We start from the raw sequence: 16,108 nt of genomic DNA, 5'->3' as shown, positions 1-16,108 counted from the left end.
GGTGAACTATGCTACAACAACTGCTGCTGCAGAGTCACTTCCTATAGGACCTCATTTGTTTCACGTCTTATCCGAAGGAAGGATTGTGGAGTAGTGGTTAGGGCTCTGGACTCTTGACCGGAAGGTTGTGGGTTCAATCCCCAATGGGGGACATTGCTGTTGTACCCTTGAGCAAGGTACTTTACCTAGATTGCTCCAGTAAAAACCCAACTGTATAAATGGGGAATTGTATGTAAAAATAATGTGATATCTTGTAACAATTGTAAGTCGCCCTGGATAAAGGTGTCTGCTAAGAAATAAATAATAATAAGGAGCACAAGGAGGTTCAGTGACTTGCTCAGGGTCACACACACACACACAGGGAGTCAGTGGCTGAGCCGGGATTTGAACCTCCTGGTATCAAGCCCCTTTTCTTTAACCACTCGACCAGCAAGCCTCCTTCTACACACACAACAACCTTCTTCAATAGACACCAAGGGCTATAGTCTATATTCAAAGCGATTTTCTGCAAATTGTCACGACCACATTTATTTTTTGCAGAAGGAAGAAAAGAAAACACACTCCCAATAAAATGACCAAACCAGATATCGAACAATGCAGGACATTGAATTTACCAGCTTGTAATTATTGTTCCTTATTTGTTTTTAAAATTGTAAGTTGGGTTTTTTCGAGCCCTAAATGGTTTTGAGGATGACGATGGTGACCCCACCTGCGTAACCCCCTCAAGCAGAAGGGGGCGGCTGTTCACCCGCTCCTGGATCTCGGACAGCTGAGCTGAGTACTCCCTGCTCCGCACACGCTCCTGTTCCCTGGGGAGAGATGACTGGTTACAAGCAGGGCTCTCTTCCACTCCTGCTTCCAACCCAGTTCTGAATCAAAGCAATTAAACCTCCGTCCAGACCCTGAAGTATTTCATTATCTCGTAGCATTAAACCTGGAGAGGACACCACCAGGAGATGTCCCAGCAAGGTAAAGAGAAAGCTGGTAACACCTTAACCTAGTACTGGGATGAACACCATCTCAACGAACCAATGATACAGAACTCTGAACCTCCCCGGCCCACCACGCCAATCTGGGCTCCAATAGAAACGCGGACGGAGGAGGAGACCTGTAGCGCTCTCGTTTCCTCTGGCAGGCCAGTGCGAGGGAGTCTCTGGGCTGGCTGGCACAGACCTCCGAAGCCACTCTCTTCTGCATGGGCTCCAGCCTTTCTCTCTCCCAGTGCCGCCACTCCCTCTGCGCCCTCTGCCAGTCCTCCCAATCCTCCAGCCTCTGCCTGTGGAGACACCGTGAAATCAGCCAGTTTTAGACGGTATTTGTTCGCCAAGAAAGAGGCGTTCATCTCAACTTCAACCCTGCTGTTGAAGCTGGTTTCAACCCCAGATATAAAAAGCAGCGTGATCTTCTGAATATCTAGTAACTGTTTAAAGGGATAGTTGCCCATGACTATTACAACACGCTCTTGTGCCTAATTTTGAAATGCTGAACTAAACTTGATACATTCGATGACAAACTATCCAACTGGAGTCTTTTTCCAATGTCTTCTAAAGAGGCTTCTAGTCGAAATGTGTGTCATTGAATTGAAGTTTATTTTGATTACGATGACAGTAACACCACAATCACGCCCTTCGCATGATTTTATGATGCTTTTATGGCTTCATGGTTTTTCCAAGATCTCGATTGAAGACCTGCGACTCAAGGGCTTTCAGCTGGAGCTCCTTCACTTGGGAACTCACTTCCAAAACTATATCCGGAATGCGGAGTCTGTCAGGATTTTTAAATCTAAGCTCAAATCATATCAATAAGAGGCTTGCTGGTCCAGTGGTTAAAGAAAAGGGGTCTTGATATCAGGAGGTTCAAATCCCGGCTCAGCCACTGACTCCCTGTGTGTCTGTGTGTGTGACCCTGAGCAAGTCACTGAACATCCTTGTGCTCCGTCCTTTGGATGAGACGTAAAACAAAACAAGGTCCTATTGGAAGTGACTCAGCAGCAGTTGTTGATGATGCATAGTTCACCCTCTAGTCTCTAAGTCACTTTTGATAAAAGTGCCTGCTAAATGACTAATTAGCAGTAATAATAATAATAATAATAATAATAATAATAATAATAATAATAATAATAATAATAATAATAATAATCTCTCTGATTTGGTATTTCGTTAGCGAGCAGTTTGGAGCTCTTTTGGCTTGCTGTTGATTTTGTAAAGCACTCTGGGGTGCTGTATCAATGAAACGGGTGTGGTATGATATTGGTAACATGACAATGATAGAGAAGTTGTTAATGTTAGTTTTACCTTATGATGGCGTCTCTCAGCAGTGCGGACCTGGTTAGCCTCACAGGAAGGTCCCAGGTCACTTTCCGGCTCTCCGGTTCCTTCTTCCCGCTCCAGCGATCCCGCCTCTGCCTCTCCCGCCTCTCCCGCTCCCTGTCCTGCCGCAGTCCCTCCAGAATCCTCTCCCTGGTGGAGCGGGTGACGTGGAGCCGAAACGGGCGGGGGACGGTGGGGGCTTTCTCCAATCGGACCTCGTCCAGCTTCTCCTGGAACTTCCGGTGCAGCCTCGGGAAATCCGGGACATTCTCGTGGATGTGCGGCCGGAACGTCACGTCCGGGTCCCAGAATTCCGATTCGGAGCGCTGCAGGGGCCTGGCGGAGGAGAGCTGGGAGGATTTCTCCAAGATCTCTTTCATGGACCGGCGGCGACGGTGGTGTCGGCTTTGTTCTGGGATCTCTTCTTCTCCTTCGCGGTCCCTCCTTGGTTCCTCCCTCTCTGCAAAGGTGAAAGGCTTCTGGGTCTTGAGCAGAAAGTCTCTCCTCTCCTGCCGCTGGGCTGTCCTGCGATGCTGCGATTCCTCCAGCAGTCTCTGGTACAGCGGCACAGTCGTGCTGCGTGGCATGGGATTGGCGCGGATGATCCCGCTGCTTATTTCCGGTTCGCTCTGCGTCGGCTGAAGAGCTGGCCGCTCCCATTTCCTCTCCCTCTCCCGTTGTTCATCCTTCAGGGTCATCTGGAACGGTTTTGGGGTGGTGAAATTCTTCTTGCGTTTGGGACGCCTCTTTCTCTTCACCTTCCGGGGGACGTCCCCCGGGGGCCTCTCGTCTTCAGATTCCTGGGGGCTCTTGGTTTTAGGGACATACTCGTCCACGGAGAAGTCCTCCCAGATCCAGTGGAAAGGGGAGACCCCACTTTGGTCCAATTCCTTGACAGGGTCCTCGGCTGAGCTGCCATTCTGAGCGGACGTCTCGGCTGTCTGTCCCCACTGTGGGACAGAGTCCTCCCAAGCTTTCTTGGCTGTCCTGCTGCAACAAACAACAGACACCAAATGTATTTTTTAATTTTTAAGCAACTAGCTTTAACTATAGGATTATAACTGTAAGTATAGAATTACGGGTAATCGGGATATGCAAATTTCAGCATTACAAGAGCCAATCAAATGGCGTGAAAGCCACCATATATATTTGTTGGTGCTCCCATATTGAGTTCTTATCATTTTAAATCTGCCTTTTACTTGGCTTTGAGCTAGTATAGTAAAGACATATGTGCAACCATAGTGAACTGTGACAAACTACGAGAAGTACATAAAAACGTGCGAAAAATTTGATAAGGGGTGGGGAGGGGGGAGTAGCCACTGCAATACAGGCGCGCTACAGTATGGGGTTAAGATGCAGAATAGGGTGAAATTGCTGCCCCCTTGCGGATATCCGCGGTAATGACGACGGTTCTAATTCTGCACAGTGCATTTAATTTAGTGTATTTTCCAGTTGCATGAAAAAGTCGGGAAGGCAATAAAACGAGCAAGATGCGTAAAATATGTATTTGTTTTCAAAACAGGAAATGCTTGTAAAACGACTTTATTTAGTTGTATAACAAACATGTTTTTTTTTTTTGGTTTGTAAAGGGTTTATATCTGTGTATAACTGGCCTCATGTTTGTACAGCTATGGCCAAATGTTCTGCATCACCTAGAACCATAATTTTAATCTTTTATTCAACATCATGTAATCAAAGAAAGTACAAAATCATAGCGCAAAAAAAGTCTACCGGAAGCCATAATAGCAGTACAGTATTATATTATAGATTTTGAGCTGTCACATTTTTCAATTTGTGTCAGTTTTTCGTTAATTATAATGGAAAACTACACAGCGGTGTGTAATTCAATATGTAAACGTAACTTTATTCAGCAGGTTTCATTCGACTTTATGAAGCAAAATGAGTTAATTCTGTAGGGTGATGCAAAACTATTGGCCAGAGCTGTACACAACAAACACACACTCACTCACTCACTGACTCACCGTGGACCTTGACTGTGTAACTTATAGACCTCCTGGTCACGGCTGCCCAGTCTCTCGATCACCAGGCTGACTGCTTTGCTCACATCGGACCAGGGTGGCGGAGGCAGGGGCGGCTTTGTCTGTGAAGAGAGAGCGAGTGCGCGGCTACGCTAACATACACTACGGGTCAGAAGTTTAGAAGCAACCAGTAACGTACAGAACTAGGGGCGGGGATTGTATTGCCCAGGTTTCCTCACTAAGACCATTTACTTTCTAAATATCCTGCTATCCCCGAATAGACAACCGTCTCCTAGTCCTTTTAAAATGTGTAGTCCAGAGGCTGTGTGGTCCAGTGGTTAAAGAAAAGGGCTTGTAACCAGAAGGTCCCCGGTTCGAATACCACCTCAGCCACTGACTCATTGTGTGACCCTGAGCAAGTCACTTCACCTCCTTGTGCTCCGTCTTTCGGGTGAGACGTAGTTGTAAGTGACTCTGAAGCTGATGCATAGTTCACACACCCTAGTCTCTGCAAGTCGCCTTGGATAAAGGCGTCTGCTAAATAAACAAATAACGTTCATGAGCAAGCCATGTCGCGACGGAAGCTGACGACTCCTTTCTTCAAACAGTAGATGGCGCTCTTATAAAAGTTCCGCACGGTACATTTACAAGGTCAGTTTGCTAGCCTATGCTTTTCCCATGGTTAACATAGTTTACCATATATATAAACCCATATATATATATAAACCCAGAGGTGTATGGTAAAACATATGTTTTACTATACACCTCTGGGTTTTACAATGCTAACCTGTGCTTTATACAATTTTAATATAGCAATTTTTTAACGCGTAGACTTACCGATATAGGAGTCCTTACCTTTTGTTTGGGCAGCAGCACGGACAGGTGCCGCTCCTGTAATGGCTGGTAATCGACTTTAACCCGCGCCGGGATGTCCCGGCCAGGTGTCCGCGGGGTCCAGTTAGCCCGGTCGGGCAGTGTTGTCCAAAAACTGTTTCTGAGCACGGACTGACGGTGCGGTTCCCACATAATAAACTTTGATTCGCCAGGTGAAAACTACTCTGCGACAGGACTTGACAGCCGCATGGCCACGGACGGGGTGAGACAGACTCAGAGGTCATCGTCTAGCAACCGGCACACGCGTGAAACGCCGTGTCACAAAGACGCATTATTCGCTCATAGACTTGATTATACGCTTCATCGCGCAATGACTTGAATGGTGAAGGCAATTGCTGGACGCGAACCGCAAACCATACGGTTCAAAGACGAACTTAATATAATTAATCTCCTCCTAGCGGCTGATGAGTTAATAATACCGACCTCTCGCCCACAGAGCCGGCTCTTTGGCTGAATGCGAAGATGCTGGGTCGTATGGTTTGCGGTTCGCGTCCAGCCCTCGCCTCTCTTTTCAGTACAGTACAATAGCACACCATACATGAATCAGCGCTGTGGCCGCTGTCTCTCTCTCTGGAACGCTAAATTACTACAGACGGATAGAGTGATTTTTACATCGTACAACATATTGGTTTCATTTAACTTTTAGTAGGTGGTATTTTTTATAAGATTGCCTGTGAAATGGTGTGGGCCACCAGTGCATCAGAAATAGGCTTTTATTGTAAAGCACCTTACGATTTGCACGCAGAGACACATGCATGAATATAACAGGACATGGGGGTCTAGATCAGTGGTTTCCAACCCCAGTCCTGCGTCTCCTGGTTTTCATTCCAACTGAGCTCTCAGTTACTTAACTAGACCCTTCATTGAACTGATCATTTGCTTAATTGGAACTTTTTAACTGTTCTCAGTTTCTAAAGAGTTGCAGAGTTCAAGTTACTTCTAAAATGTTACAGCTAACTCGAAATCTACAACTGTTTAAGAGCTGAAAACAATTACAAAGGTCTAATTAAGCAAATGATCAGTTCAATGAAGGGTCTAGTTAAGTAACTGAGGGCTTGGTTGGAATGAAAACCAGGAGACACAGGGGATCCCCCCAGGACCGGAGTTGGGCAGCCCTGGTTTAGATCATTAAAACAGACTAAGACACACACAGTTTAGAAATACTGAAACTTCATTCAATGACAAAGTTTCGACTATTAGTATATATATATATATTTTTTTAATGTTCTTTAGTATAAAAACATAAAGTTTACAAATCGAGAGGAGGCCCCATTCGGCCCATCTTGCTCGTTTGGTTGTTAGCAGCTTATTGATCCCAGAATCTCATCAAGCAGCTTCTTGAAGGATCCCAGGGTGTCAGCTTCAACAACATTACTGGGGAGTTGGTTCCAGACCCTCACAATTCTCTGTGTAAAAAAAGTGCCTCCTATTTTCTGTTCTGAATGCCCCTTTATCTAATCTCCATTTGTGACCCCTGGTCCTTGTTTCTTTTCTTCAGGTCAAAAAATTCACAGGTCAATAAATTCACTGCTGTTGAGTGTTTAATAGCTACAGCTTTAAAACCTTTTTTTTTTTCCTTAGATTTTCTAGCACGGTTTTAAAAACGAAAAAAAAAAAAAATCAAACAAGAAAATTACACAAAGAATCTTTAATTAAAAAAAAAAGTCACTTCTTTAAAAACCTGTACATGATTCTTGATTTTAAATTACAATCCCTTTAGAAAAAAAAGCATTTTTTATTGTATTTTTTTTTTATATATACAGTGTGCAATATAATACAACAACGTCTGTTTGACACGCCCCCCCCCCGCCCGCCTGCCAAAAAAAAAGAAAAACCAATGACAGACAGTTCGTCTTTCGTTTTAAACACATTTACAGAGCAGTGATTCTTCTAGACAACACAGGGCAGGGTGACGTGATACTAGAACCCCCCCTTTAACCCACAGTATTATCAACACAAGAAAGACGAGCAATTTGTGATATGCGACAGAACAATCAAGCCAGGTTCGGAGAAAAAGTGATCCCAACTTGTCTTGCATCGACTTGGTTATTAGATCTAGAAAAAAAAACAACTAAAATGCTAAACCAGAGGCGACCAATCACAACCCTGGACCAGTTTAGTCACAATCAGATGGGACACTTGTAGATAAATGATTGGATCTAATAGGAGCAGTCAGAGAGTGTCTCCGATATGCCTTTCTGATATGAGAGAATATATACTGTGAAATCGGTTTAGTGTTTTTGACAAGCCTAGTCAGAAAGATGACCACACAGACTCTTAGCACGCTGTCTTGTTTTTCGATTATTGAAAGACCGATCGATATGGTTAACACAGTAGCTTTACAGCGATATGGAATCTTATTTAGTGCGCTTGTAGTGTAATACATGGCTTCGTATCTGTGGCTTAACAAGGGTGTTTTAATGAGCAACCAGTGCTGATCGCCAGCTATGGCCAAAGGTTTTGCATCACCAAGAATTTTAGGATTAAGACAATTGAAAAAAAACACACACGTTACATGATGAACATAATTTACAAATGTTACTTAACGTAAATCAAAGAAACTACCAAATCATGTCGCAAAAGGTCTACTGGAAGCCAGAATAGTAGTATTTCATGTTAGATTTCAAAATGTCAATTTTTCAATTGGTCAGTTTTTTGTTTAGTATATGGAAAACTACAAAGCGCAAAATGCAATTCTATAAATTAATATGCGATAAAAAAACACAACATGTGCAGAAAAAAAAAAAACACCACAACACATTTAAATAATTTTCAAAATGATTTTGCATGGCCAAAAAAAAATAAAACAGAAACTTTAATCGGCACGTTGATTTAGCAGGGGGTCCAACTGCTCAGCTCACCGGATCATTTTAAAAAGGGAAAGAAGGATTTGTTCAACACCTTCAATAGACTGAACCAAGCCCTGAAACCCAGGACTGGGTGCAGGGTGATCGTTACAAGCCACGGAAATTTAAATTGTAAAGCGCGTGTAGATGACAACCTCCCACCCCCCCATAAAATAATTCTAACTTAGTATTTAAAAAAAAAAAATGATATAACAAAACACCCATCCCTTGATTAGTCTAGCCACCAAATAAATATATATATATATTTTTTTTTACATTTGATGCTTGTTAGTTTTTCCTCGGCTTCCAGCTACAACGCTGGAGATAGTAGTAGCACTACAAAAAGGTTCCTCAACCTCAATGCCTCTCCGGAGAGAAATAAAAAAAAGCAAACAGGTCAAATAAACTTGGAGATGAAGGAGGAAGAGCCGTGTTAGAAAGAGAGCGAGGCTGTAATCGGGGGGGGGGGGAAATCTACGGGACGTTCCGTTTGGGAGTGGCGAGGCATGCAGCCCGTACTTTTGCCTAGTCCCGTTTTATTTTGTCCTAAAAACAAAACAAAAAAAAATTCTACCCTTTGGTGACGCAGCACATCCTCAATCATCCAGTGCAGCAACTATTATAAATCCAATCTCTAAGATCAGGACAGACATTTCTGTACAGAACTCTTGCTTCACCGATATCGATTGTGGCGCCAGTTCTAGGTCTGCTCTGGATAAAACCAAGCTCTCTCTTCCCTTGTATGCTCCAGAACAGCTCAGTTTTCTCTTGCTTTGGGACAGGAAGGAAGGAGGGCAGTCAGACTTCGCTTGCTAGTTCCCCTTATCAAAAAGACAAATGGGTCAACCAAACGTTTCCCTTTGCACAGCACAAAGTAGACAGCAATAAATAAAACACATAGGATACAGTACTTCTCTCTCCCAGTACTCCACCAGTTGGCTTGCTGGTAAAATCCCAGAGCCAGGCTTTGGTACTGCTATAGCCAACCGCCAAACCTCCTGTAGCTATGGGAATCTCCACATTCGGCTGCGTTAATCCAGTCTCTCTCCCAGATCTCCCCGTGCCTTGCAACGTGGTATTCCAGTAAAGTCAGAAGAGTGAGGACAGGCTTTCCTGGTCAGCAATATGATTAGACTCTCAAGCCTGCTTGGTAGTGCCACTCTCTGCATGGAGGCTGGATGGCTGGCTTAGTTTTTTTTTTTGTTCCAGTTTAGCTGTGGTTTCCAGTGTCCCTGCAGTTCAGTGTTGGTGCTCCAGTAAGGAGAGCTCTACTGGGTCCTCTTTGGGGGTCTCCCGTGGGGTCAGGGGGTCCCCCAGGGCCAGGGGAGTGGCCTCGCTGGGCTGTGTAGAGGTGATAGGGGCCCCACCTAGCTCAGGCACCTGGCTGAGATCGGAGGAAATGGGGAGAGAAGCATTCTGAAAAGGAGAAAGAGACAGACAGAGTGATATACAGTCAGCACTCACATATCCGACCCTATAAAATTTGGACTTCAGTGACGGTTAAACGCGTGTGACGCATATCTGATTATTTCATTTTGGCCTGTTCCAACCCTAGTCCGTTTTTCAGGGAACACAAAAAAGATACAAATGTCAAAAATACACAGCTGAAAGGACTGCGTTTTAAAATAAGCAGGCTTCCATTTAGATGTAACGTATTGGTTTTGTTGGTACAGTACTAAAAATACTACTTCTGTTGAAAATAAATTCAGAATGAACGATATGATTCTGAAAATATCACTTGCTAAAACTAAAAGAGACGACATATTGAATTACATACCGCTTTGTAGTTTTCCATATACTTAACGAAAAACAGTTTTTATTTTTTAAACGTGAAAGGATGGTCTCGATCCTGCTCTCACCTGGTTCCGAGTCCCAGTGGCCCTTGCTGGTGTCCCGACCCCAGTGCCAACGCTGCTGGACTGTGTCCCCGAATTATCCCCCTCCCTGTCCCTGTCCCCCACAGGCAGCCCAGTGAAGCCCTTCCTGCCAGGGAGGCTCCACTTCCCGTACAGACCGTCGTACGCGAGGCTGGAGGTGCAGCCCAGGCCCAAGCCAAGGCCCGAGCGGTGGGGTCCTCGCTGAGGAGGGGGCGGCCCGGGGGTGTCCGCAGCACTGCCTGCAGAGAAGCGATCAGCCACCGGCAGGGGAGTGGACGTGCTGCTGAAGGACAGCTGGGAGCTGGACAGACGTGGTCCCAGGAGACCCTGGAGGGAGGGGCCGATACCGCCTTCTCGTCTGCCTTCCGATTGGCTGAGCAGGGACAGCGGTAAAGGCTGGGGTCGGATCGTCCAGACCTGGCCCAGAGGCAAGCTAGATTCATTGCCTAGAGAGAGAGCGCGAGAGAAAGAGAAAGAAGAGAGAGAAAGGAGAGAGAAAAAGGAGAGAGACACACACACAGAGACAGACAGACGTTTAGTGTTAATCAAGGTTGACTATTTTCCTATATTTTTTCAGTGTTCCTAGAAGACAAATGTTTCGTCAAGCCAAAATGTTTCGTCTATTACTAGTTTTACCTTCACATTCGTAACTTAAAATACTTCTGTATTTACACTACAGACCAGTATTTCAATCAATCTCCTTGTGTATTTGCACTTTACTTCCGATACATTTTGGTTTTAACATGCAATAGTCCCAACACTACACAGCAAAAAATAATTTTCACCCCTTCCAGGTTTTAATACCACAGCGTATAGGTAACAAGCTCAGGTGTGTCTGATTAAACTCCTAGTAAAACCAGGAATGGAGCAAACCACTTTGCAATGGGAGTCTTATTTCCATCTCCGAAAGTGCATGAATCAGAAGGCTGTGTTCTGCGTGGAGTGGCTGGGGGGGTGGGGGGGTACCTGGGGGGGGCTGCGTGGTGCTGACGGGCGGGGGGTGTGTGCTGGGGGGTCCCATGCTCTGCGTGGAGTGGCTGGGGGGGTTGTTGGTGATTGATGAGGAGCCCCCTCCGCAGTCAGAGTCCTCGATGTTCCCTCCGCTGTTACAACCTGCCCCGCAACCCTTCTGTAACCTGAGAGAGAGAGAGAGAGAGAGAGAGAGAGGGAGAGGGGGAGAGAGAGAGAGAGAGAGAGAGAGAGAGAGAGAGAGAGAGAGAGAGAGAGAGGATAAAAGGGGAAGAGAAGTCATCAGCAAAATATAAAAACTGGAGGTTTTTTATACAACATGTTTACATTGTCTAATAAGCACAAAGCATAGAAAAACAGCGGACCCTTCACACAATGGACGATTCTTCAAATCTGTATCCCTGACCCAATTCTGGGTTTCAGAAATACACTCAATTAAATTAGCATCACTATTACGCATATATAAAACCAGGGTGTTTGGTTTCTAGGGGTGTGTGTGTGGTGCCTCACCTGCTCCAGCTGCTGATGAACCAGTCGGAGATGTTCTTAAGGCTGATGGGACCCCCCCAGACGGAGCGCAGCTGGGCGTGGGCCCCCGCGTAGGAGGTGGTGAGGGGGGACACGTAGATGGGGTACCCGATGGGCTGGTCGCAGGACGAGTTGATCATGTTGCGCAGCGCCTGCTTGGCGTTCTGGATGCTGCCCCGCTCCGGGTTCCGGTTCCTCAGGAAGACCAGCTCCTGCTGCTGCCCCGCCCACAGCCCACGCACGCACTCCCGATTCACCTGAGAGACAGGGGGGGGGGGGGGGGGGGGGGAGAGAAAGAGAGAGCGAGAGCGAGAGCGAGAGCGAGAGAGAGAGAGAGAGAGAGAGAGAGAGAGAGAGAGTCAATCCAGCATCATTCAGGGGTCCTTCTACCCAGGATTGTTAACCGAGTTTTTGGAGGACAGTCAAGAAGGACAGGGGAGCAGTGTATTAAACACCTCCATGACTCTGAATCTGAGGAACCTCTTTTTGAGCATGATGACCTTTGACTCCGCATGAGTACATCAGGAGGGCTGTGACCCTGAGGAACCTCTTGTGCCTCCATGAACTACATTCATTATGAAGGACAGTGATCTTGTCTGGACTCTGGGAGGTGTGTATGAAGTACCTTGATGACCCTGAAGCTGAGGAACCTCTTGCTCTGCATGATGAGCTTGTGTGGACTGTACTGCATTGAAAGGCTGTGACCCTGAGGGACCTCCTATAACTATGAATCGTAGGAGTCGTCATGAATTGACTGATCTTGTATAAACTCTAGGAGGAGCGTATGAAGTACCTTGATGACCCTGAAGCTGAGGAACCTCTTGTTCAGCATGATGATCTTGTACTCGTCGCTGCCATCGTCCATGACGTGCCGCAGCGCCAGCAGGGAGGGCGTGTTGGTCAGGATGGCGCTGCGCCACACGGGGTCGCCCTCGTGAGAGATCAGCATCTTCTCCTCGTTGGAGGTGATGGCATCATACAGGACCACGGGGTCCTCAAACTCATCCGGGGAGGTGAAGTGGTCCTTGGGGGGGGGGGGGTTGGGGAGGAAGAGCAGCAGGGGTTTTATTACAGGGATGGAAACAAAACTCCCATTCCACATCAGTTTGATCCATTCCTGGCTTTACAGTAAGCTTGATAAGACCCACCTGAGCTTGTTACCTGTATACTGTGGCTAATCAAGCTCGTAGCAGTAAAAACCTGGGATTGGTGAAACTGCTTTGCAATAGGAGTCTTATTTCCAGCCATGCATTAGACACACGTGTATACAGATGTATACAAAGTGGCCGTGAAAACGATAATTCAACCAATGATTCAAAACACAGATAAGGTAAAGGGGAGCAGGGATTTATTGATTTAAATTTTGTTTACTGGAAAAGCTGTAGGAGCTACAAACAGCTACAAGGGCGTCCCAGGAGGAAGGCAGGAGCGAGTTAGTTACACACAGCTTCACAATCCATGTGTTATTGTATTCACTTCACGCTGTATGCAATTACAAGGCTGCTTCAAAATGACCACGGCGCTTACAGGACAGACAGCCTACCTGGTGGAGTTTGAGGGACATCCGGACTCCAGGAGCCACCACTCTGTGCAACAGATCCATGTCCGCAAAGACCCACTCGTCTCTGGGGGACGTGATCCTGAAATCCCCCTTAAAGAGAGCGTGCAGCCCGTACAGGAAGGGCTCCAGACTGTTGTGACAGACAGACAGACAGACAGACATTAGGGAGCGCACAGACCTATGCACATTACTCACCACTAAACAGAGGTGTACCGATTCATAGTGCATCTAATACTTCCACTACTATTGTACTATCGGTCGAGTTTAACAGGCCTTTTAATTTGTTTGTTTTTTATTGTGCTTTAATATTGCTATGAAAGGCACAATATAAAAATAATTTGACAGATTGATTGATTGATTGATGAATCGTGATACTTTCTTTACATGTTTTATCATAGATCCAGATGGGCTACTTGTATGATGCAAAAAAAAAAGATTTGAATTTGGTTAAAAAGACAATCATAAAACAAATGTATTCTTCATTCAATGGCCATCTGCTGAACTACAACAAGCTGCGATGTGCTTTTGCTCTTGTATCGCAATACATGCTTCTATCACGATACGATACAGAAATCGATACAGGATGAATCGTGATACCCCCACATTACTATGAATGAGTCATTCAGCAGACGCTTTTATCCAAAGCGACTTACAGAGACTAGGGGGTGAACTATGCCTCAGCAACAACTGCTGCTGCTGCTGCTGCAGAGTCACTTGCAATAGGAACTCGGTTTTACGTCACATCCGAAGGATGGAGGATGAAATAAACTAACCTGGCTGACATGCTGTGTGAGGCCGTCCCCAGAGCTCTCCGTCCCAGAATACAGAGTCCGAAACACAGGGTGACCATGGGGGAGTCTCGCTCGACATTCACGGGCTGAAAGACACACACGCGCACATCAAATCAAATACTTTATAGTTGGAGATTTCAAGTCAACTATAAAATTGTAAAAGTAACTTGAAATCTGCAACTTTTTAGGAGCCGAGAACATTAGTAAAAGGTCTATTATTAGTTTAATTAGTTCAGGGTATCTTTAAAAGCCATTTTAATTCAGGGATGGAAACAAGACTCCTAACGCACAGCAGTGTCATCCATTCCAGGTTTTACTACGAGCTTGATTAGCGCTTATAGGTAAGGAGCTCATAGTAAAACTAGGAATGGATTAAACTGCTACGCAATGGGGGTGGGGTGTCATTTACACCCCTACAATTTATTTTTTACTTTACACTTGAGGGTAGCATCTCATCTCATCACTGGAAGTCAACTAATCACATGATTGTGAAGAAAGACCCCCCCCCCCCCCAACGCAGACCCTCTCCTCACCTCCTGCCGTCGGCTGTTGCAGTACTGGATCCAGTCCAGGTAGAAGCTGCAGAAGGCGTTGGGAGTGATGCCGGCCAGGCGTTGGTCGTAGTCCTCGTCGATGTTGAGGTTAAAGGTCGGGTCGCTGTCGGCATAGCCGGGGACGCTGCAAGGGCGGAGCGCCTCCGCTATTGTCTCGTTGGCCAGCCACTCCTCCAGCTTGGGCGAGCGAGTCACGTAGTAGATTATACTCTGCAACGGACATGCAGTTCAATAAAAAGCGCTCAATAACCAACAGGCACGAGTTAACATGCAGCTCCATGGGTAACAAGTACATTTTGATTTAGAAGTGATTACATGGCCAGGTATGCAGAAGCAGTACCTCTAAGAAGTGCTACAGCTAAAAAGATTTGCAGAGGAATTAGTCAGTCGGGTAGGAAAACCAGAAAAAGAGACACTGACTGATGCATAGCGGTTTCACCAATTTACTATGAGCTTATCCACACTGGATCGGTAACAAGCTCAGGTCTGTCTTATTATTAGACACTCATAGTAAAACCAGGAATGGATCACACACTTATGCAATGGGAGTCTTATTTGTTAGACTGGGTACTTGTGAATCATAACGTACTTCATTAGGGAAAGAAATAAAACTCCCATTGCATAGCGATTTCACCCATTCCAGGTTTTACTACAAGCTTGATTAGCCACAGCGTGCATAGGTAACAAACTCGGGTGCGTCTCATTAAAACTCACTGCAAAACAAGGATTGGATCAAACCACTATTTTATTCTCATCCCTGTGGTCTGCACGCACACGCACACACACACACACGTGTATCTATAGAGGAATCTCTCTGACCTTGACGTAGTACGTGATGAGAATCTTGCGCAGGTCGAACACCTGCAGCATGGAAGCTGCGTTGTTATCGCTGATGCTGTAGCCCTCCAGCACATACTTGGTAGCAGCCACCTCCCAGGCCAGCCAGCGCTGCCCGAAGGCTGCGTTGAAGGACAGCATGTGGGGGAGGTGCCCCGGCTCACAGCAGCAGCAACCCTCGTCCTCCTCCACTCCCTCCGTGATCGCCTCCACCTCCCGCTGCTGGCAGTATGTACCTGGAGACAGGACGCCCGGGTCAGGGGGGGACATAGCAAAGGAATCGGACACCGAGGTAGGCACGCACGCACACACACAAACACACACCTACACAGGGCTGGGTGGTCCACTGGTTAAAAGAAAAGGGCTTGATACCAGGAGGTTCAAATCCCGGCTCAGCCACCGACTCACTGTGCGTGACCCTGAGCAAGTTGCTTCACCTCCTTGTGCTCCGTCCTTCGGATGAGATGTAGAACAAACGAGGTCCTATTGCAAGTGACTCTGCAGCAGCAGTTGTTGATGATGCATAGTTCACCCCCTAGTCTCTAAGTCGCTTTGGATGAAAAGCGTCTGCTAAATGACTAACTAATAATAACACTCCCGTTCTTTGTTATTAGCAGGAAACAAAATTTAAGGACGAGAGGAGGCCGTCTGTAAACCTTAAACCCTATTTTATGCACCTCATAGAAAGAATTAAGAAAGTTGGCATAATTTGTATTTGTGGGGTCCCTTGTACCTTAAAGAGTGAATGGATCCAAGTGTTTCTGCCTCAACATGACTAAATAGCCTATTCCATAGACTCACCACTCTCTATGTGAAGAAGTGTCTCCTTCCTCTAGCTATACTTAATTTCCAATGGTGTTCCCTGGTCCTGGTTTCTGTACTGCACTTAAAGTAATGGTTTAGGTTAATTATGCAAAACTCCTTTTAAGATTTTAAAAACTTTAAATCACGTATACTCCTATT

The 16,108-nt window shown here is 45.9% G+C and overlaps 2 protein-coding genes across 3 annotated transcripts in view; both read right to left on the bottom strand.

The window, feature by feature from the left end:
* The window catches only part of LOC117398568 (protein FAM161B-like), a 5,998-nt gene extending 684 nt beyond the window's left edge, over nucleotides 1-5,314 (bottom strand). Inside the window, exons 1-5 of the mRNA XM_059011966.1 lie at nucleotides 5,144-5,314; nucleotides 4,292-4,410; nucleotides 2,295-3,299; nucleotides 1,109-1,276; nucleotides 710-809 (exon numbers count right to left, since the gene is read on the bottom strand). Coding sequence (XP_058867949.1) covers nucleotides 710-809; nucleotides 1,109-1,276; nucleotides 2,295-3,299; nucleotides 4,292-4,410; nucleotides 5,144-5,314 — 1,563 coding nt within the window. The remainder of the gene's footprint in view (nucleotides 1-709; nucleotides 810-1,108; nucleotides 1,277-2,294; nucleotides 3,300-4,291; nucleotides 4,411-5,143) is intronic.
* A 1,501-nt stretch (nucleotides 5,315-6,815) lies between these two features.
* The window catches only part of LOC117398598 (pecanex-like protein 3), a 31,723-nt gene continuing 22,430 nt past the window's right edge, over nucleotides 6,816-16,108 (bottom strand). For both annotated transcript variants that reach the window (XM_059012188.1, XM_059012189.1), the window contains 9 exons: nucleotides 15,128-15,381; nucleotides 14,288-14,518; nucleotides 13,737-13,840; nucleotides 12,946-13,093; nucleotides 12,196-12,426; nucleotides 11,385-11,659; nucleotides 10,872-11,041; nucleotides 9,888-10,351; nucleotides 6,816-9,444 (listed from right to left, as the gene is read on the bottom strand). In XM_059012188.1, coding sequence (XP_058868171.1) covers nucleotides 9,268-9,444; nucleotides 9,888-10,351; nucleotides 10,872-11,041; nucleotides 11,385-11,659; nucleotides 12,196-12,426; nucleotides 12,946-13,093; nucleotides 13,737-13,840; nucleotides 14,288-14,518; nucleotides 15,128-15,381 — 2,054 coding nt within the window. In that variant the 3' untranslated portion in view covers nucleotides 6,816-9,267. The remainder of the gene's footprint in view (nucleotides 9,445-9,887; nucleotides 10,352-10,871; nucleotides 11,042-11,384; nucleotides 11,660-12,195; nucleotides 12,427-12,945; nucleotides 13,094-13,736; nucleotides 13,841-14,287; nucleotides 14,519-15,127; nucleotides 15,382-16,108) is intronic.

The sequence above is a fragment of the Acipenser ruthenus genome, chromosome 43 (assembly GCF_902713425.1).
Source record: "Acipenser ruthenus chromosome 43, fAciRut3.2 maternal haplotype, whole genome shotgun sequence".
NCBI classification, from domain to species: domain Eukaryota; kingdom Metazoa; phylum Chordata; class Actinopteri; order Acipenseriformes; family Acipenseridae; genus Acipenser; species Acipenser ruthenus.
This window is presented reverse-complemented; position numbering and strand designations above follow the sequence as displayed.